At 45.7% G+C, this 27,034-nt stretch overlaps 1 protein-coding gene across 1 annotated transcript; it reads right to left on the bottom strand.

The window, feature by feature from the left end:
* Positions 1-1,752: 1,752 nt before the first annotated feature.
* LOC124047836 (excitatory amino acid transporter 1-like) lies at positions 1,753-20,609 on the bottom strand. The gene is made up of 10 exons (XM_046368154.1): positions 20,431-20,609; positions 19,331-19,483; positions 12,896-13,033; positions 9,335-9,539; positions 9,161-9,203; positions 5,791-6,062; positions 4,873-5,106; positions 4,413-4,607; positions 4,148-4,282; positions 1,753-2,950 (listed from the first exon to the last, which is right to left on the bottom strand). The coding sequence occupies exons 2-10, from the start codon at positions 19,467-19,469 to the stop codon at positions 2,746-2,748; spliced, it is 1,566 nt and encodes a 521-aa protein (XP_046224110.1). The 5' UTR covers positions 19,470-19,483; positions 20,431-20,609; the 3' UTR covers positions 1,753-2,745.
* Between the last annotated feature and the right edge of the window lie 6,425 nt (positions 20,610-27,034).

Below are 27,034 nucleotides of genomic sequence, written 5' to 3'. Positions count from 1 at the left end.
ATTATTCAGTGTATGATCATCATCATGATCATCATTACATTACTAGTATATTACTATTACATAACAGTATATTACTTTAGCCTTTTAAAGCCACAGTCTGTACGTGTCTGGTCATTTCAACTAATGAAATATACCCCTTGATTGAAAAGACCACGACATGTAGTTCGTACCATAGTACAACTGTCTTTATGACCTCATCATAACCAATTCAAATCAAGACCTAGGCCTATTACTCCATTAGTATAGTTGTATTGTCATATTGTGTGCCGTGTAAGATAATATCCACAGTTATCATTTATATAACAAATGTTATGTAACTGTTTATTACTGTATGTGTGTCATTGAATACAAATCACCCAAATCAAACCCTGATTCCTTTAAAACATTTATTCAAAATTGTATTCACCAAAGACAGATCTGACAGTCTATTTCCCTTTTCACCACAAATGATGCATTTACAGAAAGTGAACAACAATATCAGAAACCATAAAGGAAAAAAAGAAAATCACAGTTTCTATTTGAGTTAGTTCACACATGCTGTTATTTATCACACACCGTGTTCCTTGATTTAACTTTCCAAGACTTTGGAGTGGCATTTCAGCCCTGAAAATGAATGTCTTTCAACATTTAGATGAAAGAAAACACATTCAAGTAAACAAGTATCAAGTTAACTGTATTCTATAGTTCATTTACACAATAGTGTCATACAATCTCTACAGGCAAAAAAAAATCTTATACACCTGCTATTTTAACAGAATTATATACTAAATAGTGAAGGATATTTCAAATACTAATTTGTCTTAGGGCCGGCAACAAAATAGTGAATATACTGTATAGTGATAACAATGGGATTGTTGGATACATCTCATATACATTTGAACAATATTGTCAGCATCACAGCACCAACTTCCCAAATTGTTTCAATCCTAATAAAGTAAAAAGAAAATTGGAGTTCTCATATTGACAGCATGAAGAAAGGGAAAATAATAAATAACAATCCTCAAGTGCTGTGCATTTTGTACATTTAAATGACTCTTTATTCAACCCACAATAAGAAGTTGTTTATATTTCCACAGAAGCCATTTACACTACATGGCCAAAAGTATGCGGACATGTGCTCGTCGAACATCTCAGTCCAAAATCATGGGCATTAATATAGAGTTGGCGCCCCCTTTGCTGCTATGGGGAGGCTTTCCACTAGATGTTGGAATATTGATACGGGGACTTGCTTCCATTCAGCCACGACAGCATTTGTGAGGTCGGGCACTGATGTTGGGCGATTCGGCCTGGCTCGCAGTCAGCATTCCAATTCATCCCATAGGTGTCCAATGGGGTTGAGGTCAGCGCTCTGTGCAAGCCAGTCAAGTTCTTCCACACTGATCTCGACAAACATTTCTGTTTGGACTTCGCTTAGTGCACGGGGAGCATTTTCATGCCGAAACAGGAAAGGGCCTTCCCTAAACTGTTGCCACAAAGTTGGAAGCACAGAATCGTCAAGAATGTCATTGTATGCTGTAGCGTTAAGATTTACCTTCACTGGAACTAGGGGGCCAAGCCCGAACCTTGAAAAACAGCCCCAGACCATTATTCATCCACCATCAAACTTAATAGTTGGCACTATGCATTCATGCAGGTAGCATTCTCCAGGCAGGTAGCATTCTCCAAACCCAGATTCATCTGTCGGACTGCCAGATGGTGAAGCGTGATTCATCACTCCAGAGAACGCGGTTTCCACTGCTCCAGAGGCCAATGGCAGCGAGCTTTACACCACTCCAGCCAATGCTTGGCATTGCGCATGGTGAGCTGAGGCTTGTGTGCGGCTGCTCGGCCATGGAAACTCATTTCATGAAGCTCCTGACGAACAGTTGTTGTGCTGACGAACAATTCACGTGATGACGTTACTTCCAGAGGCAATTTGGAACTTGGTAGTGAGTGTTGCAACCGAGGACAGACAATTTTTACGTGCTACGCACTTCAGCACTTGCCGGTCCCATTCTGTGAGCTTGTGTGGCCTTGCACTTCACAATAACAGCATTTACAGTTGACTGGGGCAGCTCTAGCAGGACAGCAATTTGAAAAAAACTGACTTGCTGGAAAAGTGGCATCCTATGATGGTGACACACTGAAAGTCATTGAAAGTCACGAAACACTTCAGTAAGGCCATTCTACTGACAATTTTTGTCTATGGAAATCGCAAGGGTGTGTGCTCGATTTTATAAACCTGTCAGCAACGGGTGTGGCTAAAATATCCAAATTTGAAGGGGCGACCACATACTTTTGGCCATGTAGTGTATATTCGGGCCTAATGTCATTAGTATCAAATTAAATGTCTTCTCGGTTGCATTTTGTGAAGGATATCGCTTGTCCAGTCATTCAAACATATGTTGTCTTTCAATCTTTTTACAAAATACCTTTCTGACACCAACGCCCTCATCAACTTCCTCCTTATACCATTATACCACGTACTTATTCTAGGCCAAGATGACTTAACTCAACACAAAAATAGCCAGAAAAACCACAAAAACAGGAAGCCTATCTATCTTGTAGAGCGGCAGCAGATGTAAGCAATTTGATTGGGCCACTTCAGGGAGATAATTATTTGTTTGTTTTGTAAAAGGAACTTTATGAATGACAAAACAACAAAGGAAAGGAAATGTGGCACAGTGGCAATAACTGGAAAAATATGACAAAGAATAAAAACTCAACTAAACCGAAACGTGTATATGTGTGTGTGTGAGCATTGAGCTACATCTTGGTTTCAGTGCCCGGACGTTTGCCGTTCTCGTAGTCGTTTTCCTGAGAGATGAGCTGGTATGGTTTCTTCCTCTCCTCCAGTACAGCGTTCCCCATCTCCACATCCTTGGCCTGCAGCTCGTGTCGAGATAGGAACTCCACAATGCCTGCCCCAATGGAATCGCCCAAGACGTTTGTCGTGGTACGCAGCCGATCACTGCAACGCAGAAATAAGGGAAGAAGAAAAAGGTTAACCAGGGGGAGGGAGTCATATACAGTGGGAGGAGAGGTAGAGAGGGTTGCGGGAAACACTATGTCCCCTGGGACGTTTGGTCATGTTAAATGGAACAGTCAACAACTCAAAACCTTCACCTATTTTCTGCTTTTGTTGAAAGACAAACTAAACTCTTTAGAATTCTCAGCAAAACAATGTAGATGGGAAATAGGCCACAGCGCTATCAACAGGGATATTTACCATCTACTGTGGAAGAGTAACCAGAGCACTCTCTATAGGCTATCTCATATTCTAATCACTGTGAGAAACATCCATGTTTTCAGTAAATGAAGCTTTGACTCTGTCTGCACATTCCGTCCATCCTAGTTTAAGGAGAGTGGGGTTTTTTCTCACTACCCAATTAGCTGTGTAATTTCTGTGAAGGGGATTCTAATTGAAATTATTAATTTGGGCAACCTAATTATGTTTCTATGTTAAAACTCATTGCAAAAAAATATGTAATTCAAAAAAAAAAGTGGACCAAGACCCTAGGGATAGTAGTTAAAGGGATAGTTCACCCAAATTACAATATTACATATTGGTTTCCTTACCCTGTAGGCAGTATATGGACAAGGTATGACAGGATTCCATGCTTTGGTTTAGTTTCTCTGGCACTGTTTCCAAATGCTAATGTTTTAGCATTTGTGGCACAAATCCCATTCAAGTCATTGGACCGATATTAGCATTTTTCACACAGCATGTTCAAATAATCTATAAGTGACTTTGTTGAGCTTCACAATCAATTTTAGATATTTTGGAAATTTTGAAATGCTAATATCGATCCCGACTTGAATAGGATTTGTGCCACAAATGCTAAACTATTAGTATTTGTAAACATTGACTGGGAAGCTAAACCAAAACATTGATTGCTGTCATACCTTGTCCATAAACTGCTTACAGGGAAAGGAAACCAATATGTCATTTTGTCATTTTGGTGAACTAGTGTCAAAGGGTTGTAGTTGATAAAAAAAATTTCCTTTAAAATGAAAGATAAATGATTTTTGTTTCAGTTCAGGTCATTAGACAAATTGTATTTCACAAAAACTTGTATGTGGATTTGCACCATAGTAGCCTAATCATTAAGAAAATCTAGTTAATTTATTCTAATTTCTCAATCTGAAAATGGGAACAATTACTCACAGGAACCAATCAACCGCAATGATGAGGGTGATGTCATCAGTGGGAAGACCAACAGAGGTCAGCACAATCACCATGGTGACCAGTCCAGCCTGTGGGATCCCAGCAGCTCCAATACTTGCTGCAGTGGCTGTGATGCTGTTTGATAACAGAAAATGACACGTTGATAAATCTTGATAAATCATGTAATTTAGTTGTAAACATATCAACACCCTTTGATTCTGTAAACATAAACCTTTGCTTATTAACCTTGGATACTCTTTCGCACCTGATTGTGATGATCTGACCTATGTTCATCTCCATGTTGTTAACCTGGGCTATGAAGATGGCTGCCAGAGCCTCGTATAGTGCTGTTCCATCCATGTTGATGGTGGCGCCCACCGGTAACACAAACCGTGTGATGCGCTTATCCACCTTGTTGTTCTCCTCCAGACACTTGAAGGTGATGGGCAGAGTTGCTGAGCTGAGATAAAGATGGAGAGAAACAGGTAGTGTTTGAGTTTGACGAGTTGTTGTTGTTTCTATTAAATCTATTATCCGTATTCGCCATATAAACAAACGTAAGTAATCCCACTAATGAGGGTGATGATGCCTCCTAGGTTTTTCTGAACCACACAATCTGAGCAGGAACCTCTACCTGGCCCTACTACTTTGATATGAGTCGGCCAAGCGAGGCATGGCTACAGTGTCGGTAGTCGGAGAATAGCAGCAGTGTTCGGGGAACCTACCTGGAGGAGGTTCCCAGGGCTGTGATGAGGGCCTCCACCAGCCCCATGATGAAGATGAAGGGGTTCAGCCGTGTGATGGCGAAGTACAGGCCTGGGAGAATGATGAAAGCGTGGATGGAAAGGCCTATGATCACCGTGATGGTGTACATGGCCAGCTGACCACCCATCTCAGTGATGTCATCCATCTCCACGATTTTCCCCGATATGAGGAACAGGATACCGATTGGGGCATACCTGTAGAGCAGAGGGAGGAGAAGGAGTTATGCCAGGGAAGGATAAGGTCACAGTTCAAATGGCCCTACATTCTCAGGATCTTACTTATTTTTCTGTGTAATAGGCCTGAATAGGAAAACAATTAGTGAAACCATCAGTGCCTTCTGAGACTGCAAGCACAGGCTATGAAATTGCCTTTATTCATAAACAACTTGATTTATATCTGTCAGATATCTGACTGGGAATATTTTGATTTAATTGGCACAGGGAACATGTCACTGGTTTTGATTGCAAAGCCTTGTTATTCAGCTGTGCAACCACTTAGCATCAGGAAGTTATGTCCTGAGGCGGTTCTGTGTTGGCCAATTATTAGGTGGTTCTCATGCAATTATCTCAGTAGACCTAAATACCTATATCAGATCTCACCTGTATAGAGTTACCAGAGAATTCACAGCAATGCCTCAAGCAAGAGGCTAAATAAAGCCATTTGATTGAATTGAGAGGGAGAGATAAACATAGTACCGCCCCAACTCTGCAGGGACTCCATAGACTTAGCTTTCCAAAGCTAAGATTTCTCTGTAACAGATGCATGGGGTTCACATACACACTCACCTAATGAAGATGGGGATTATTGGACCATCATCATAACACACACACACATCATCTTTATAAACACCCACACACAAACACACACCAAATACTCACCACATGATAATGGCGACCAGCCTCATGATGGCCTCATTGAGACTGTCGAAGAACTCCCTGAGGGGCTGGCCCTGCTCCTTCATGTTGCCGATGATGAGGCCGAAGCACATGGAGAAGACCACCAGCCCCAGGGCGTTGACCCCGTTCACCGTGCCCGGGATGGGGATCACCTCCTCCCTGGTGATCTGCTCGGTCAGGTTGGTCAGGTTGAAGACAGAGTCGTTCACTGTCATCGTCACATGGACGATCCGCTTCCCGTATTTGGTTTTGAACTGGAGGGAAAGAGCCAGTTGTCGTAAGTGATGGGTTAACATTGTCTTGTTAAAGTGATGATAGCATGTCATCTCCTTTGGTGAGAATTGTACTGAAATATTGTCTTTTGTAATGTTTACTTTATAATCGTTCAGCCATCTATTCAGTAGAGCTCATAAAAAGCCAAGCTGATAGATAAGGTATCGAGGGATTGTAGTCAGACGTGTGCCATTTCCAAAGACTAGAGAGCAAAAGTCTAAAGGCGCCTGCTCCGCTCATCTCAACCTCATGAATTAAACAATAGGCCTCTGTATGGCTGGAGTAGTATTCTGTAAGGTCCAGCTGGCTCACTGATGGCCCTGTCTGGACCACAAAGCGTTTAGCCCCCTGTAGACATGGTATTCCATTACTTATATGGTCCTGCCCCAGCAGCCTCTATATCTCAGTTTCCAGACCATCCTGCCCCCACCATGCTACTATTGGAAGTTGGTCCTGCCCCAGCAGCCTCTATATCTCAGTTTCCGGACCATCCTGCCCCCACCATGCTACTATTGGAAGTTGGTCCTGTCCCAGCAGCCTCTATATCTCAGTTTCCGGACCATCCTGCCCCCACCATGCTACTATTGGAAGTTGGTCCTGCCCCAGCAGCCTCTATATCTCAGTTTCCAGACCATCCTGACCCCACCATGCTACTATTGGAAGTTGGTCCTGCCCCAGCAGCCTCTATATCTCAGTTTCCGGACCATCCTGCCCCCACCATGCTACTATTGGAAGTTGGTCCTGCTCCAGCAGCCTCTATATTTCTCAGTTTCCAGACCATCCTGCCCCCACCATGCTACTATTGGAAGTTGGTCCTGTCCCAGCAGCCTCTATATCTCAGTTTCCGGACCATCCTGCCCCCACCATGCTACTATTGGAAGTTGGTCCTGCCCCAGCAGCCTCTATGTCCCAGTTTCCGGACCATCCTGCCCCCACCATGCTACTATTGGAAGTTGGTCCTGCCCCAGCAGCCTCTATATCTCAGTTTCCAGACCATCCTGCCCCCACCATGCTACTATTGGAAGTTGGTCCTGCCCCAGCAGCCTCTATATCTCAGTTTCCGGACCATCCTGCCCCCACCATGCTACTATTGGAAGTTGGTCCTGCCCCAGCAGCCTCTATGTCCCAGTTTCCGGACCATCCTGCCCCCACCATGCTACTATTGGAAGTTGGTCCTGCCCCAGCAGCCTCTATATCTCAGTTTCCAGACCATCCTGACCCCACCATGCTACTATTGGAAGTTGGTCCTGCCCCAGCAGCCTCTATATCTCAGTTTCCAGACCATCCTGCCCCCACCATGCTACTATTGGAAGTTGGTCCTGTCCCAGCAGCCTCTATATTTCTCAGTTTCCAGACCATCCTGCCCCCACCATGCTACTATTGGAAGTTGGTCCTGTCCCAGCAGCCTCTATATCTCAGTTTCCAGACCATCCTGCCCCCACCATGCTACTATTGGAAGTTGGTCCTGTCCCAGCAGCCTCTATATTTCTCAGTTTCCAGACCATCCTGCCCCCACCATGCTACTATTGGAAGTTGGTCCTGTCCCAGCAGCCTCTATATTTCTCAGTTTCCGGACCATCCTGCCCCCACCATGCTACTATTGGAAGTTGGTCCTGTCCCAGCAGCCTCTATATCTCAGTTTCCGGACCATCCTGCCCCCACCATGCTACTATTGGAAGTTGGTCCTGCCCCAGCAGCCTCTATATCTCAGTTTCCGGACCATCCTGCCCCTACCATGCTACTATTGGAAGTTGGTCCTGCCCCAGCAGCCTCTATATCTCAGTTTCCGGACCATCCTGCCCCCACCATGCTACTATTGGAAGTTGGTCCTGTCCCAGCAGCCTCTATATTTCTCAGTTTCCAGACCATCCTGCCCCCACCATGCTACTATTGGAAGTTGGTCCTGTCCCAGCAGCCTCTATATCTCAGTTTCCGGACCATCCTGCCCCCACCATGCTACTATTGGAAGTTGGTCCTGTCCCAGCAGCCTCTATATTTCTCAGTTTCCAGACCATCCTGCCCCCACCATGCTACTATTGGAAGTTGGTCCTGTCCCAGCAGCCTCTATATTTCTCAGTTTCCGGACCATCCTGCCCCCACCATGCTACTATTGGAAGTTGGTCCTGTCCCAGCAGCCTCTATATTTCTCAGTTTCCAGACCATCCTGCCCCCACCATGCTACTATTGGAAGTTGGTCCTGTCCCAGCAGCCTCTATATCTCAGTTTCCGGACCATCCTGCCCCCACCATGCTACTATTGGAAGTTGGTCCTGCCCCAGCAGCCTCTATGGCCCAGTTTCCGGACCATCCTGCCCCCACCATGCTACTATTGGAAGTTGGTCCTGCCCCAGCAGCCTCTATGTCCCAGTTTCCAGACCATCCTGCCCCCACCATGCTACTATTGGAAGTTGGTCCTGCTCCAGCAGCCTCTATATCTCAGTTTCCAGACCATCCTGCCCCCACCATGCTACTATTGGAAGTTGGTCCTGTCCCTGCAGCCTCTATATCCCAGTTTCCGGACCATCCTGCCCCCACCATGCTACTATTGGAAGTTGGTCCTGTCCCAGCAGCCTCTATATCCCAGTTTCCGGACCATCCTGCCCCCACCATGCTACTATTGGAAGTTGGTCCTGTCCCAGCAGCCTCTATATCCCAGTTTCCAGACCATCCTGCCCCCACCATGCTACTATTGGAAGTTGGTCCTGTCCCAGCAGCCTCTATATCCCAGTTTCCGGACCATCCTGCCCCCACCATGCTACTATTGGAAGTTGGTCCTGTCTTCTCTTCCACTGGTGAATTCTTTTTTATTTACACATGGCAGCAGAAGTCAGATTTCGTCATTTGTCCCGAGTCGTCAGAATATTTCTTCCAGTGTAAGTCAAAAGTACCCCCCCCCCCAGTCCTGGGTTTCTATGTCTCTTAGGGTGATGATTTATCGCTGCTCAGAAATGCCAAAACCAGCAAGTTTCCTCTCAATACAATGCATTTCCTTTGGGAGAATTTGTCAGACCATTTTCCCTATCTGCTTATTGAATGTCAAAATCTGTTTCATTTAGTAACAAAGTCATTAGATGCTTTACCTGCTGTGTGCAGGCCTGGATCATGTTTGGTGGAAACATGTTCCTGAAATTAAAGAGCACGATCATCACAACCAATGAACACTCCAATATTAAGGCAGGAGTACAATGGCAAAATACAGTGCATCTTTCCTCCACTAGACCCCTGACCCTCTTCCTACAGTAGCAGGCAGCTACCTGATGAGATCCAGGAAGGCGTCGGCAGGGCTGATGTCCTCTATCTTCGACTGCTTCATGAACTCATCCTTAGATCCTTTCCCAGGGTGGATGATGAGCACCACGATGATGCCTATGATGACAGCAATAATGGTGGTGGTCATGTAATACACCACAGCTCGCATGCCCATCTTTCCTGAAGCCTTACTGTCCAACGCTGCCATGCCTAGATGGGAGAGACAGCGGAGATGTTGTTTAGAAGAACAGCATTATCCCTTGGTGCAATAGTTCAAACATTTCTTCATAGCAGTGGCATGACAACACTTGAAATAGCAATTGCTTGTAGCCATGTTAGCCATGCGTTCTGGCTAGCTCCTGAAGCTATGCTGATGTGTTGGATGTTGTCTTCACTGACAATTTCAACCTCTCCCTGACTGAGTCTGTATTACCTACATGTTTCAAGCAGACCACGATAGTCCCTGTGCCCAAGAAAGCGAAGGTAACCTGCCTAAATAACTACCGTCCCGCAGCCCTCACGTCGGTAGCCATGAAGTGCTTTGAATGGCTGGTTGTGGCTCACATCAACACCATCATCCTGGGAACACTAGACCCACTCCAATTCGCATACCGCCCCAACAGATCCACAGATGACGCAATCTCGATCGCACTCCACACTGCCCTTCCCCACCTGGACAAAAGGAACACCTATGTGAGAATGCTGTTCATTGACTACAACTCAGCGTTCAACACCATAGTGCCCACAAAGCTCATCACTAAGCTAAGGACCCTGGGACTAAACACCTCCCTCTGCAGCTGGATCCTGGACTTCCTGACGGGCCTCCCCCAGGTGGTAAGGGTAGGCAACAACACATCAGACATGCTGATGCTCAACATGGGGGCCGCTTAGGGGTGTGTGCTTAGTCCCCTCCTGTACTCCCTGTTCACCCACGACTGTGTGACCAAGCACGACTCCAACAACATCGTGAAATTAGCTGATGACACAACGGTGCTTGGCCTGATCACCAACAATAATGAGACAGGCTATAGGGAGGTCAGAGACCTGGCAGTGTGATGCTAGAACAAAAACCTCCTCCTCAATGTGAGTAAGACAAAGGAGATGGTTGTGGACTACAGGAAAAGGTGGGCCGAAAACGCACCCATTCAAATCGACTGGGCTGAAGTGGAGCAGGTCGAGAGTTTCAAATTCCTTGGTCTCCACATCACCAACAAATTGTCATGGTCCAAACACACCACGAAAGTTGTGAAGAAGGCATGACAACGCCTTTTCCCCCTCAGGAGATTTAACATGGGTCCCCAGATCCTCAAAAAGGTCTGAAAAGATTTAACATGGGTCCCCAGATCCTCAAAAAGGTCTACAGCTGCACCTTCAAGAGCATCCTGACCGGTTGGATCACTGCCTGGTATGGCAACTGCTTGGCATCCGACCAAAATGCGCTACAGAGGGTAGTGCGTACAGCCCAGTACATCACTGGGGCCAAGCTAACTGCCAACCAAGACCTATATACTAGGCGGTGTCAGAGGAAGGCCCAAAAAAAATTCAGCCATAAGACTGCTGAACAATTCATCAAATGGCCACCCGGACTATTTGCAATGACCCCCCCCCCCCCCCCCCCCGAGCTGCTACTCGCTGTTTATTATATATGCATAGACACTTTACCCCTACATACATGTACAAATGACCTTGACTAACCCGTACCCCCACACATTGACTCTGTACTGGTACCCCCTATTTATAGCCTCATTATTGTTATTTTATTGTCTTCTTTTTTCTTTTTTTTACTTTAGTTTATTTACTCAATCTTTTCTTAACTCTATTTTCTTAAAACTGCATAGTTGGTTAAGGGCTTGTAAGCATTTCACGGTAAGGCCTACACTTGTTGTAAACGGCGCATGTGACAAATAAAATGTGATTTGATATTTATCATCTCATGATAAATATATAAGATATAAGCTGACCTGCTGGAGGATCTAGCCTAATAGAAAGAGTAAATGGGTGTGCAAATTAACGGGCTGCCTGACAGTCATCTGACAGAAGTCCTAGTGTGATTGCAAACCAGCCTAGTTGCAAAACACACAGCCAGGTGAAATAATGATGTTCTGCATCTGAAAATAGATCATGGTTATGGTTAGCTTCTGCCTACTGACATTTCTCTCTCACAATCTTACAAAAAGGTCAAGGGGGAGAGAGACGGACAACGAGCCATTATAGAGAGCTAAACTTCACAAAGTGTTGCAATAAAGTTAGCTTTGGATTTTCCAAGGTGTCAGGGGCCGTTCTGGTGTGTTTTCCCCATTCAGTGGGCTGGAGTAAGTATTTTGTTTGTGTAAGCGAGATGTATGTGCTCTTTTAATCCTGTTGGGGGGCACTGCCAAAACCCTCCCACTCTTTCACACTCTTTCAGCTTCCACTCTCCTTCTTCACGCCTCGCTCTCCCACAATCACCTGTTCCACTGTGCTGCTCTCTCTGTCTGTCTCTCTCCATCCTGTCTCTCAGTTCCGGGAAACTTGTCCACTTGCCATGCGCCCATAACAACATTGCCATGGAAACTGCAAACAAGCCTGTGTGACCACTTTCACAGGACTAAAGGAATGACTCACGTGGCTTATTTTCAAGGGTTACTACAAAGAGGGAGGATGAAACAAAACTGTACCCCACACATACTTCTCCTTTTCTGCCTTTCTCTCCAGAATTCTACTTTTCCAAGGCAAAAAAAAAAATGTTTTTAGGGTGTTTCAAGTGAGATCAAATCTAAATATACTTAACAACTTCTTTCAAGTGAGTGTTAACACAAATTAGGTTAATTTAAAAAGAGGTTAGTTTAAAAAGAAAATTAAGTACAGTACAGATAAGCTCGGTCTTTGAGAAAGGACTAGAGCTTGCTGCTCCAGGTCTAGTTTCAAGATCATGCTGCACATCATACCAAGCTGGGTGCATCATGTGGATCCCAACCTTGTGGAGGACTCCAGATAATAGATGGCATAGTTACATGTCTACTTGTGTACCTGGGCAGTGTGCCTCTTTTCTGGGCCGTGACCTCTTACCCCACCACCCTCCAAACCACTTACGGTATTGTGGTGCTGGGTGGGCATGGAATTCCACTAAAAAATACAGCTACGAAGGAAGAGGCGGAGGGGCACTTTGCGTGCTTTTATCCGTGTGAAGCGAAGCAGGAGGTAGAAGTGCAGGGGGGTACCCATCCCAAAGCCAGCCTCTCAGACCCACAGGCAGTGGGCTTCCGACTGAAAGCTACCTCGTCCTTCCGTCTCTCCTCCCTCATTTTAATAGCAAAGAATCACAATGAAGTAACTGTCTCCGTGCCAGAAAACTAGAGGACCAAAGGGAATCTGGAGAAAAATGGTGGCAAAAAAATTTTCACGTGGATCAAGCATAAGTTACAGTACCTGAAAAGTTGTGCCTCGAGCTCCATTGGCATTCCCCCTTTGGGCATCCACACCTGTCTTTCAAACACCACTAAGTCTACCCCTCCTCTTTATCATATGTCTTTATTATATCTAAATTTGCTTCTGGCGGAGGGCATCAGTATAGTGACTTGGTGTACCTGTGATGAGACTGGATACCAGCAGGGGAAGCACCAGCATCTGCAGCATCCTCATCAGCAGCTCTCCAGGGAAAGAGAAGTACTTCACCTCTCGGTAGGTCATTTTATAGGGACGCAGTGCAAAGCCAAGGATTATACCTGGAGAATCAGAAGGGCTGATCAGTGTGCTGGAAACATGAACATGCAACTGCATATAAAGCAAATGACAATGAGAGGATCTGTCTCTCAGTCACATCTAGAATGAGGTTTGTAGGTGAGTCCTCCCTATGGGATTGGGATTACAATAAGAGAGTGTGTTTCAAAGTGTGTGGGTGTGTTTGCGTGAGTATGTTGGCCCATACGCCCCTACGTATTTATTTGGACAGTGAAGCTAAAACTTTTCATTTGGCACGATACTCCAGCATTTGTATATTCATCTTAATGCTACCATGATTACGGATAATCATGAATGAACCGTGAATAATGATGAGTGAGAAAGTTATAGATGCACAAAGATCATGTGTCCAAAACGGAATGTTTTTTGAGGGGGTATGAGCTTTGTTCCTTTAACTTTCTCGCTCATCATAATTCACTATTCATTCATGATTATCCATAATCGTGGTAGTATTCACATTGATGTAGAAGTGTTCAGAAACATCTTATATTCATATTCAAAAATGACATTGACTCCAGAGTGACACAATACATTATTTGTCATGTTTTGTCATTTATTATCTTGTCTTGTCCCTGTGCTTCCCATTCTATTCGTTTCCCTCTGCTGGTCTTATTAGGTTCTTTCCCTCTTTCTATCCCTCTCTCTCCCCCTCCCTCTCTCACTCTCTCGCTCTCTCTTCTCTCTATCGTTCCGTTCCTGCTCCCAGCTGTTCCTATTCCCCTAATCAATCATTTAGTCTTCCCACACCTGTTCCCGATCCTTTCCCCTGATTAGAGTCCCTATTTCTTCCTTTGTGTTCCGTTCCTGTCCTGTCGGTTCCTTGTCTAGAATTCACCGTGCTGTGTTTGTGTATCGCCCTGTCGTGTCGTGTTTTCCTCAGATGCTGCGTGGTGAGCAGGTGTCTGAGTCTGTCTGGTTCAAGTGCCTTCCCGAGGCAACCTGCTGTTCACCTGCTGTTCAAGATCGAGTCTCCAGTTTGTCCTCGTCATTTCGAGTGAAAGTTGTGTTTTTGTTTGTATTTACTTTACTGGATTAAAGACTCTGTTTTCGCCAAGTCGCTTTTGGGTCCTCTTTCACCTGCATGACAGAAGGAACCGACCAAGGAATGGACCCAGCGACTTCAGACGCTCGTTACACTGCCGTCGAGATCCAAGGAGCCATGCTCGGCAGACACGAGCAGGAATTGTCTGCTGCTCGCCATGCCGTGGAGAACCTGGCCGCTCAGGTTTCCGACCTCTCTGGACAGTTCCAGAGTCTACGTCTCGTGCCACCTGTTACTTCCTGGCCTGCCGAGCCTCCAGAACCTAGGGTTAATAACCCACCTTGCTACTCCGGGCAGCCCACTGAGTGCCGCTCCTTTCTCACGCAGTGTGAGATTGTGTTCTCTCTCCAACCCAACACATACTCTAGAGAGAGAGCTCGGGTTGCTTACGTCATTTCACTCCTTACTGGCCGGGCTCGAGAATGGGGCACAGCTATCTGGGAGGCAAGGGCTGATTGCTCTAACAAGTTCCAGAACTTTAAAGAGGAGATGATTCGGGTTTTTGACCGTTCAGTTTTTGGTAGGGAGGCTTCTAGGGCCCTGGCTTCCTTATGCCAAGGTGAACGGTCCATAACGGATTATTCTATTGAGTTTCGCACTCTTGCTGCCTCTAGTGAGTGGAACGAGCCGGCGCTGCTCGCTCGTTTTCTGGAGGGACTCCACGCAGTGGTTAAGGATGAGATTCTCTCCCGGGAGGTTCCTTCAGATGTGGACTCTTTGATTGCTCTCGCCATCCGCATAGAACGACGGGTAGATCTTCGTCACCGGGCTCGTGGAAGAGAGCTCGCATCAACGGTGTTTCCCTGCTCCGCATCGCAACCATCTCCCTCCTCTGGCTCAGAGTCTGAGCCCATGCAGCTGGGAGGGATTCGCATCTCGACTAAGGAGAGGGAACGGAGGATCACCAACCGCCTGTGCCTCTATTGCGGAGTTGCTGGACATTTTGTTAATTCATGTCCAGTAAAAGCCAGAGCTCATCTGTAAGCGGAGGGCTACAGGTGAGCGCAACTACTCAAGTCTCTCCATCAAGATCCTGTACTACTTTGTCGGTCCATCTACGCTGGACCGGTTCGGGTGCTACATGTAGTGCCTTGATAGACTCTGGGGCTGAGGGTTGTTTCATGGACGAAGCATGGGTTCGGAAACATGACATTCCTTTCAGAGAGTTAGAGAAGCCTACGCCCATGTTCGCCTTAGATGGTAGTCATCTTCCCAGTATCAGATTTGAGACACTACCTTTAACCCTCACAGTATCTGGTAACCACAGTGAGACTATTTCTTTTTTGATTTTTCGTTCACCGTTTACACCTGTTGTTTTGGGTCATCCCTGGCTAGTATGTCATAATCCTTCTATTAATTGGTCTAGTAATTCTATCCTATCCTGGAACGTTTCTTGTCATGTGAAGTGTTTAATGTCTGCCATCCCTCCCGTTTCTTCTGTCCCTACTTCTCAGGAGGAACCTGGCGATTTGACAGGAGTGCCGGAGGAATATCATGATCTGCGCACGGTCTTCAGTCGGTCCCGAGCCAACTCCCTTCCTCCTCACCGGTCGTATGATTGTAGTATTGATCTCCTTCCGGGGACCACTCCTCCTCGGGGTGGACTATACTCTCTGTCGGCTCCCGAACGTAAGGCTCTCGAGGATTATTTGTCTGTGTCTCTTGACGCCGGTACCATAGTGCCTTCTTCCTCTCCGGCCGGGGCGGGGTTCTTTTTGTTAAGAAGAAGGACGGTACTCTGCGCCCCTGCGTGGATTATCGAGGCTGAATGACATAACGGTTAAGAATCGTTATCCGCTTCCCCTTATGTCATCAGCCTTCGAGATTCTGCAGGGAGCCAGGTGCTTTACTAAGTTGGACCTTCGTAACGCTTACCATCTCGTGCGCATCAGAGAGGGGGACGAGTGGAAAACGGCGTTTAACACTCCGTTAGGGCATTTTGAGTACCGGGTTCTGCCGTTTGGTCTCGCCAATGCGCCAGCTGTTTTTCAGGCATTAGTTAATGATGTTCTGAGAGACATGCTGAACATCTTTGTTTTTGTCTATCTTGACGATATCCTGATTTTTTCTCCGTCACTCGAGATTCATGTTCAGCACGTTCGACGTGTTCTACAGCGCCTTTTAGAGAATTGTCTCTATGTAAAGTCTGAGAAGTGCTCTTTTCATGTCTCCTCCGTTACTTTTCTCGGTTCCGTTATTTCCGCTGAGGGCATTCAGATGGATTCCGCTAAGGTCCAAGCTGTCAGTGATTGGCCCGTTCCAAGGTCACGTGTCGAGTTGCAGCGCTTTTTAGGTTTCGCTAATTTCTATCGGCGTTTCATTCGTAATTTCGGTCAAGTTGCTGCCCCTCTCACAGCTCTTACTTCTGTCAAGACGTGTTTTAAGTGGTCCGGTTCCGCCCAGGGAGCTTTTGATCTTCTAAAAGAACGTTTTACGTCCGCTCCTATCCTCGTTACTCCTGACGTCACTAGACAATTCATTGTCGAGGTTGACGCTTCAGAGGTAGGCGTGGGAGCCATTCTATCCCAGCGCTTCCAGTCTGACGATAAGGTTCATCCTTGCGCTTATTTTTCTCATCGCCTGTCGCCATCTGAGCGCAACTATGATGTGGGTAACCGTGAACTGCTCGCCATCCGCTTAGCCCTAGGCGAATGGCGACAGTGGTTGGAGGGGGCGACCGTTCCTTTTGTCGTTTGGACAGACCATAAGAACCTTGAGTACATCCGTTCTGCCAAACGACTTAATGCCCGTCAAGCTCGTTGGGCGTTGTTTTTCGCTCGTTTCGAGTTTGTGATTTCTTACCGTCCGGGTAGCAAGAACACCAAGCCTGATGCCTTATCCCGTCTGTTTAGTTCTTCTGTGGCTTCTACTGATCCCGAGGGGATTCTTCCTTATGGGCGTGTTGTCGGGTTAACAGTCTGGGGAATTGAAAGACAGGTTAAGCAAGCACTCACGCACACTGCGTCGCCGCGCGCTTGTCCTAGTAACCTCCTTTTCGTTCCTGTTTCCACTCGTCTGGCTGTTCTTCAGTGGGCTCACTCTGCCAAGTTAGCTGGTCATCCCGGTGTTCGAGGCACTCTTGCGTCTATTCGCCAGCGCTTTTGGTGGCCGACTCAGGAGCGTGACACGCGCCGTTTCGTGGCTGCTTGTTCGGACTGCGCGCAGACTAAGTCGGGTAACTCTCCTCCTGCCGGTCGTCTCAGACCGCTCCCCATTCCTTCTCGACCATGGTCTCACATCGCCCTAGACTTCATTACCGGTCTGCCTTTGTCTGCGGGGAAGACTGTGATTCTTACGGTTGTCGATAGGTTCTCTAAGGCGGCACATTTCATTCCCCTCGCTAAACTTCCTTCCGCTAAGGAGACGGCACAAATCATTATCGAGAATGTATTCAGAATTCATGGCCTCCCGTTAGACGCCGTTTCAGACAGAGGCCCGCAATTCACGTCACAGTTTTGGAGGGAGTTCTGTCGTTTGATTGGTGCGTCCGTCAGTCTCTCTTCCGGGTTTCATCCCCAGTCTAACGGTCAAGCAGAGAGGGCCAATCAGACGATTGGTCGTATACTACGCAGCCTTTCTTTCAGAAACCCTGCGTCTTGGGCAGAACAGCTCCCCTGGGCAGAATACGCTCACAATTCGCTTCCTTCGTCTGCTACCGGGTTATCTCCGTTTCAGAGTAGTCTGGGTTACCAGCCTCCTCTGTTCTCATCCCAGCTTGCCGAGTCCAGCGTTCCCTCCGCTCAAGCGTTTGTCCAACGTTGTGAGCGCACCTGGAGGAGGGTGAGGTCTGCACTTTGCCGTTACAGGGCACAGACTGTGAGAGCCGCCAATAAACGCAGGATTAAGAGTCCAAGGTATTGTTGCGGCCAGAGAGTGTGGCTTTCCACTCGCAACCTTCCTCTTACGACAGCTTCTCGTAAGTTGACTCCGCGGTTCATTGGTCCGTTCCGTGTCTCCCAGGTCGTCAATCCTGTCGCTGTGCGACTGCTTCTTCCGCGACATCTTCGTCGCGTCCATCCTGTCTTCCATGTCTCCTGTGTTAAGCCCTTTCTTCGCACCCCCGTTCGTCTTCCCTCCCCCCCCGTCCTTGTCGAGAGCGCACCTATTTACAAGGTACATAAGATCATGGACATGCGTTCTCGGGGACGGGGTCACCAATACTTAGTGGATTGGGAGGGTTACGGTCCTGAGGAGAGGAGTTGGGTTCCGTCTCGGGACGTGCTGGACCGTTCACTCATTGATGATTTCCTCCGTTGCCGCCAGGATTCCTCCTCGAGTGCGCCAGGAGGCGCTCGGTGAGTGGGGGGGTACTGTCATGTTTTGTCATTTATTATCTTGTCTTGTCCCTGTGCTTCCCATTCTATTCGTTTCCCTCTGCTGGTCTTATTAGGTTCTTTCCCTCTTTCTATCCCTCTCTCTCCCCCTCCCTCTCTCACTCTCTCGCTCTCTCTTCTCTCTATCGTTCCGTTCCTGCTCCCAGCTGTTCCTATTCCCCTAATCAATCATTTAGTCTTCCCACACCTGTTCCCGATCCTTTCCCCTGATTAGAGTCCCTATTTCTTCCTTTGTGTTCCGTTCCTGTCCTGTCGGTTCCTTGTCTAGAATTCACCGTGCTGTGTTTGTGTATCGCCCTGTCGTGTCGTGTTTTCCTCAGATGCTGCGTGGTGAGCAGGTGTCTGAGTCTGTCTGGTTCAAGTGCCTTCCCGAGGCAACCTGCTGTTCACCTGCTGTTCAAGATCGAGTCTCCAGTTTGTCCTCGTCATTTCGAGTGAAAGTTGTGTTTTTTGTTTGTATTTACTTTACTGGATTAAAGACTCTGTTTTCGCCAAGTCGCTTTTGGGTCCTCTTTCACCTGCATGACATTATTCGTCGTTCAGTTCCTAACGGGCAAAAAAAATATAATCCGAAACACACAAAAAAAAAACTGCAAATGCATCCAACAAGTGTGTTGAGCTGCAATCTTGATGTAGTCATTACGTGCTAGGAGTATGTGACAAAATAATAAACCTTTGACTACTTTAATACACTGTAAGTGCATTTTTCCAAATACTTCAATAAAACAAACAAAAGGTGACATTCAGTGCGGTCGCCTCATAAGGAAACATTTGATCTCAAATCCAAAATGGTGGTGTATAGAGCCAAATTTACACATGTTTAGCTTCACTCTCTAAATAAATACGGAGGGGAGTGTGTGTGAGTGGACTGGGGTGTGGTATTGGAGGCGTGTGTGTTCACTCACCTACAACGACGGCCGCTACAGTAAAGAGCACAAAGGCGTTCTTCTTGAAGAAGGCCTGGACGTCTTCCTTAGAGATGTCCTCCACTTTCCTCTTGGCCTTCATGGTCCTTATGTGGATGCCCTCCCGGATCCGCTGCATCCTAGTGTGGGAATCTGAAGCCGGGGGGGGCTTAATTACTTTTGGTCATGACTGCAGACAGGACTAGGAGTGTCTCACACACCTTTTAGACAGCCAGACGACCTGAACCAATGGGTCTGACCAGCCCTTACTCTGGTGATAGCTGCTGGCGAAGAGATGAAATGACACAGAACAAGACACATGCAGTTGAAGTGACACATGCAGACATTCACATTGACATGGCAATGCGGTTGACAAGATTAGAGAAAGAAGATTAGCTTATTCTAGCAAATCAAATTTAGCAAATCTGGACCGTGTGGTGTGTCGTCAAAATAACACATGTTTTCATGATAAAATAGTCACACAATCTTGAAAAGAAAGCAAGTATTTTATTGTTAGACAAAAGCTAGCATTTCTTCCCCATGATGAATCCCTCCATGACAAGCATCAAAGCCCCTGAACACAGGAAGCATGGATGCTGCAGGTGCAGATCTGCATCACTAATACACCCTGGCAACTCATCAGTCTATCCTGGAGAATATTTATTCATAAAAACACCTGATTAGGAAAAACGTATGCGCACCTGAATAATGGAATAACAAAAACAATCAACTGCGCTTTCTTTAAAGAGATGCACTGCATACTCAACTAAAAGCACCCTACACAACACAACTATGTAATCCTTTCATTGGAAAGGCATACTTTTTCAATCAATTGTTTGATTGAAAATGCCAGTTGGTAACACTCTGAACAAACTGCAAATTTTGCTACAAAGATTTTGTTTGCACTTTAATGAATTTAGAAGACGTGGACATGAAAATCTAAACAAAAGGATGATACTTTTCATGCATGGCCACATCAACAGTATGGACCCCTGGCATACAGCTAAAACATCACAAGGGCCACACAGACCTGGTCATTCCATTGGACAACAACACCAACAACTATCTCCTCCTCAAAAGTGGCAAAACAAAACACTGACCTTTCACCAGTGTAGATGTTCCTTTATTAGACAAACTCCTCTTCCTGATGAGTTATCCTCAGCCTGAGGACAGGTCAGGCAGGCAGAGAGCAACAGTGTTAGAGGCAGGCAGTGGGTCCAGAGGCAGAGAAGGGAGGAGAGATAGAGACTGGGAGATGGAGTGTGATAGACAGGCACATAGAGAATGGGAGGTGTACATATGTTCTCTGAAGACAACTGAGGCAATCCCTCGTGCTCCCATTCTCTGAAGAGGGAGGAGACTTTCAAGCTCAGAAAGAGAGAGGGAAAGATAGAGAGAGGTAAAGGCAGTGGGAGGAGATGGTAGCCCTTCCTATCTCTTTACAATTTGGGGGATGTTTTCTGGAACCAAAAAAAGTTATCCTATGGGGACAGCCAAATTACCCTTTCGGAATCCTTTTTTTCTCCTCTCCTCCCGCTCCCATTCTCCTCCAAGCTCTCTTTTCCTTTCCCATCTTCCCTCCTCCCCATCCTCTCGTCTATCCTCTTCCCCTCTTTGTCGGCCTATTCAACCCTTACTGGAGTGCTTCAGAAACAGATAAAGCCTGTGGACCCGTAATCAAGATCTGCTCGAGGTGTTAGGGCTCTCTCCCTCTGCTTCAGTGTAGCCTCTCCCACAGTCCTGACAAATAAGAGCTTTCATCACCAGCAGCAGTGGTTGCTGGCCAGGACTGGACAGTCAGTGCCTAGGGCCATAGGATCAGCATTTGTTTCAAGATACTGTACTTCGAAGTGTTGAAGTATCATTCTGAGTGTTTCCCAAAAAGAAGTGTGATGTGCGACAGCGATGCACCATTTCAAATGTGCAGTAAATCTCTATGTCAAATTGGGGCGGCAGGGTAGCCTAGTGGTTAGAGTGTTGGACTAGTAACCAAAAGGTTGCAAGTTCAAAACTCCCGAGCTGACCAGGTACAAATCTGTCGTTCTACCCCTGAACAGGCAGTTAACCCACTGTTCCTAGGCCATCATTGAAAATAGGAATTTGTTCTTAACTGACTTGCCTGGTAAAATAAAATAATAATACTGAGCTTTACAACACTCACCTGTGCAACTAGAGGCAAAAAAACTCAAGATCACCTTTACTCCATACACAGAGATGCAAACAAAGCTCTCCCTCGCCCACTATTTGGACCATAACTCTGTCCTCCTGATTTGAGGTTACAAGCAAAATCTCTTAACAGGAAGTACCAGTGACGCTCTCAGTCCGATGAAGTGGACCCAAAGTTACAGGACTGTTTTGCTAGCATATCATGGATGGCATTGCAGTATTTATCACATCAGTCACTGGCTTCATTAATTTACTGCAGGGGATCAAATCAGGTCACAGAGTGTTTCTTGGTAGCTTTAAACAAATATACTTTGAAACAAAAGTATACACCTCACACACATGGTAATGGCCTTAATTTTATTTTTTAAATAAGACACCTGTACCGTGTCACAAATGGAGTTGAACTGTATGAACATTAGAGTTTGCATTCCAATATAAGACTTTATATACATCATAGAAGACTGAAATATAACAAAACTGTTTGACATGAATAGACTTTTCATGTTTATTAATGAAGAAATTATGAAAAATATGAATAACAATCCACCCATGAGGCCACTAGAAGACGCTTTGATCATTAGACTGCAAGAAAGGGCTACTAAGTGCATCGATGTGACCATACGTACATATCACAACCTGAAGCCATGAATTACCGGTAACAGCCACACTGAGCTAAAGGCTAGAGCTGACGATTTCAAGGAGCAGATCACTAACCTGGATGCTTATAAGAAATCCACCTATGCCCTCCAAAGAACCATCAGATAGGCAAAGTGTCAATACAGGACTAAGATCGAATCCTACTACACCAGCACTGACACTTGTCAGATATGACAGGGCTTGCAAAATATCACAGATTACAAAGGGAAACCCAGCCACAACCTCCACAGTGACATGAGCCTACCAGACGAGCTAAATACCTTCTATGCTCAGTTTGAGGCAAGGAACACTGAACCATGCATGAGAGCACCAGTTGTTCCTGATGACTGTGTGATCACACTCTCCGTAGACGATGTGAGTAAGACCTTTAAACAGGTTAACATTCACAAGGCCGCAGGGACAGACGGATTACCAGGACGTGTACTCAGAGCATGTGTTGACTAGGTGGTAAGTGTATTCACTGATATTTTCAACCTCTCCCTGACCCAGTCTGTAATACCTACATGTTTTAATCAGACCACCATAGTCCCTAAAACGCCAAGGTAACCACTCTAAATGACTATTGCCCTGTAGCACTCACATCTGTAGCCATGAAATGCCTTGAAAGGCTGGTCAGGCTCACATCAACACCATCATCCCAGACACCCTGGACCAGCTCCAATTCACATACCACCCCAAAAGAGCCACAGATGACGCAATCTCTATTGTACTCCACACTGCCCTTTCCCACTTGGACAAAAGGAACACCTACATGAGAATGCTGTTAATTGACTACAGCTCAGCATTCAACACCATAGTGCAGTCAAAGCTCATCACTAAGTTAAGGTCCCTGGGACTGAATACCTCCCTCTGCAACTGGATCCTGGACTTCCTTACGACCACCCCCAGGTGGTGAGGAAGGATAGGCAACAACACAGCCGCTGATTCTCAAAAACGGGGGCCCCTCAGGGGTGCGTGTTTAGCCCCTTCCTGTACTCCCTGTTTTATCAGTTTCTTTATGAAAATATTTTGCAAACTCCATTACAGTAGCTCAAACAGTACACAAGTAGACTACAAATGCATGCTGGGCCGAGCATGCACAAAGAAACTGATAAAACACACAGGTGCCAAATCATGGTGACTTACAAAGATGAGGACCCAGATCAAGAGAGGGAGTGCAGTGATGTAGTGTCCAGAATTAGAGAATCATTGTGGAATCTGAAATTACACATATCGCGAAATCATGATAGTGTACTTATTACGTGCACGTGCTAATAGAAAGGAAGGAGGTGGGTAGCTAGTGAAGTGTGTCATAGTAGCAAAGAATTTCTAAACAAAAAATCAGATCTTAAAAGTTTATTTCATTTTGGTTCTATTAACTATATAATAGGCTATCATAGATTTTGGCTCAATAGGTCTGACACCTTACCACTTTCAAGGAGATTTTCCATTTTGATAGGGTTATTTTGCCTAAAAACTTTAGGCCTACCTATATAAAAATAAAAATACTACTCTGTATCCCTGCCAGCATGGCAAGAGTGGCCCGTAGGGTGTTGAGCATCCACAGTGGCTCTGCAAGTGCAGAGAGGATATTCTCTCCGCTGCTGGCCTGCTCTCCAGGCACCATGCATGACCCAGACTCTGACCAAACGGCTGTTTCTAAAAATGAATTCAAAAAAGGCACTGAGCCTAATAAGGCATTTTTCGTAAGGCACAGGTAAGACACAGGCTATGTGCGCAATTTATAGATTATAATGATTTAATACAATTAAATGTTGAAATGCTAAGCACTATAATGTTCCTTTCAGCCTAGTGTGTCGCACTAGCAAATGCTTCACAATTTATATCTTTGTAGGCTATAGCCTTAAAATAATTGAAATAATAAGCTAATAATGTAGCCTAAATAATTCATTTTCTTTCCTTCTTAGGCTACCAGTCTGGCTCCTGACCTATTTTGAGTGTTTAAATGCTGCTTAATGCGACATGTAACATGACGAGCGCTTCTTACAGTCACCTTTTCTGTGTATTAAAATGTTTTTCTTTCAAATCATATGGTTTGGTTTCAATACTTCAAAACCACATGGTAGGTCCAGGTAGTCACAAAAAATGGATGGTTGTTGGTTAAATGGTCATTTTAATGAATGGAGCGAATTTGGAGTGGCAGTTTTTTTCCATGTGAGCGAGGAGCGTTTTTTTTAGCAGAGAGGTTGGAAAGAACTTGGTGTCACGTCCGGACCATAGAACGCTTTTATTTTCTATGGTAGAGTAGGTCAGGGCGTAACTGGGGGGTTGTTCTAATTTATATTTTCTATGTGGGGTTCTAGGTTTATTTTCTGTGTTGGTAATTTGTATGATTCCCAATTAGAGGCAGTTGGTAATCGTTGTATCTAATTGGGGATCATACTTAAGTAGCAATTTTCCACCTGTGGGTTATGGGATATTGTTTGAGTGTATGTGTTTTGAGTTATTGCACGTAGCATCGCTGTAGTCACGGTTCGTTGTTAGTTTATTTGTTTTTGTCTTTGCTTAGTTTCACTTTCTTCATTAAATTATGTGGAACTCAACAGCCGCTGTGCCTTGGTCCGACATTTATTCTAACGAACGTGGCACTTGGAGCGGTGTGCAAGCACTGCTCCGTGATCCGACCGCTCAACTCCGCTCACATACTCTGGTGTCCGTGCACGACTCCAACACCATCATTAAGTTTGCCGACAACACAACAGTGATCACTGACGACGATGAGACAGCCTATTGGGAGGAGGTCAGAGACCTGGCAGTGTGGTGCCAGGACAGCAACCTCTTCCTTAACATCAGTAAGACCAAAAAGCTAATCGTGCAGCTCAGGAAACGGAGGGCAGAACACGCCCCCATTCACATCGACGGGGCTGTAGTGGAGCGGGTAGAGAGAGAGCTTTAAGTTCCGCGGTGTACACATCACTAAGGATCTATCTAGGTCCAAACACACCAACACAGTCGTGAAGAGGACACAACAATGAAAATATTTGGCATGGGCCCTCAGATCCTCAAAGTTCTACAGCTACACCAACGAGAGCATCTTGACTGGCTGCATCGATGCTTGGTATGTTAACTGCTTGGCATCCGACCAAGGCGCTACAGAGGATAGTAATGCCACCCAGTACATCACTGTAGCCAAGCTCCCAGCCATCCAGGACCTCCATACCAGGCGGTGTCAGAGGAAGGCCCAAAAAACGGTCAAAAACTTCTGCCACCCAAGCCACAGACTGTTCGCTCTGCTACTCTGCATGGCAAGCGGTACCAATTCACTGAGTCTGGAACCAACAGGACCCTGAACAGCTTCTAACCCCAAGGCATATGGCTTCTAAACAAAATGCAAAAAAGCTAATCAAATGGCGATCCAGACTACCTGCATTGACCCTTTTTTTGCAGTAACTCACTAACTGCTTTGCACATACGCTGCTGCTACTTTTTTAAATGATATATCCTGTTGCCCAGTCACTTTATCCCTATCTATGCTTTATGTACATAGCTACCTCAATTACCTTGTACCCCTGCACATCGACTCGGTACTAATACTCACTGTATATAGCCATGTTGTTTCCGAATCCCTATACATAGCCATTATTTTTACTTGTTATTTCTATTAATTATTCACTGTGTATTTATTCCTTGTGTCACTATTTAAACAAATAAATATTGTATTTTACTCTGCATTGTTGGAAAAGGACCTGGAGTAAGCATTTCACTGTTAGTCTACACCCGTTTATTATTATAGTTCAAAGTCAATCCACAGTGTAACTGACAGACAAAGTCAATTATAGTTAGTTGAAAAAAGTGTAACTTGTGCAGTAGTGGGTGACCTCACTGTATGGAAAATGTATTCCCCAGTGACATGGAGTATAATTAGTGAAGAATACCCCTGAAATCAGGCCACATATCTACACACAAATAAAACTGTCAGATTAATGAATGAATAGGAATATACTCCAATGGGGATTCATGTTTTAAGTGATCCAAACATTATACTGACACGGAACTTTCTTGAAAATGTATGAAATTATAATTGACGTTTCATGACTTTGAGCCCTGCACAGTGAAAGTATGAGATTCAATGCCTGTAGCCAATCCTGTAAACTTGGCCGAACTAGCAAAGTTTTTGAGAGGCAAATTTCAGGGGGGCCAACCCACATTCTGTGCATATTAATAGCCCAGCCCCACATCACCACCACCAATTACTAGTGAATTTGCAAGGGAACCTTGTTCTCGTCGTTTATTCTTCATAGTTCCAGTCCAGACAAACTCAAGTCCAGGTCTAAATGTCTTTGCGTTGTAAAAATCCAAAGTGGGGCTGCCAATAGCGGAAGAGTGGCAATGGCTCCATTAGTTTGCCAGTCACACACGATGCCTTGGCAGAAGAATCCAGACTGGGCAGACCAGCACTGTCCAGGAGAGCAAGACAGTCGCTACGGCTTATCGTCTTTGTGACGCTCAATGTTCATGTTAGAAGATCTAACAGCCTTAAAAGCTATACCTCTCCAAAGCAAACAGCCAACTCCCGCTGGGCCCAATATGTGACTGCAAGGCCATGCAACACCACACAGCTGACCAATTTTCTTTGTAGTAATAGGTTGTTATGTAAAAATCCATAGTAGCCATTTGTCATGTCTTAAAATCTGGTCCTCTGCGTGGGTTTTTCCACCGTACTCCATACATCTCCCCATTCCACTGCTGCCGGATTTACATCATGGCACCGGCTAATGAAACCCGAAATGACTCACACAGAGCTAATACGCAGGAGGCGGGAAGAAAGGTTTCAATACCATCACCCCACACCCCCAGAATGAATGGCCAAAGACCCAGAGCTGGGACGGTGCTGTCCTGTCATTCACTCTCACATGCAAGGAGCTCTCGCCTGTACAAGCC

The sequence above is a fragment of the Oncorhynchus gorbuscha genome, linkage group LG11 (genome assembly GCF_021184085.1).
Source record: "Oncorhynchus gorbuscha isolate QuinsamMale2020 ecotype Even-year linkage group LG11, OgorEven_v1.0, whole genome shotgun sequence".
NCBI lineage: Eukaryota > Metazoa > Chordata > Actinopteri > Salmoniformes > Salmonidae > Oncorhynchus > Oncorhynchus gorbuscha.
This window is presented reverse-complemented; position numbering and strand designations above follow the sequence as displayed.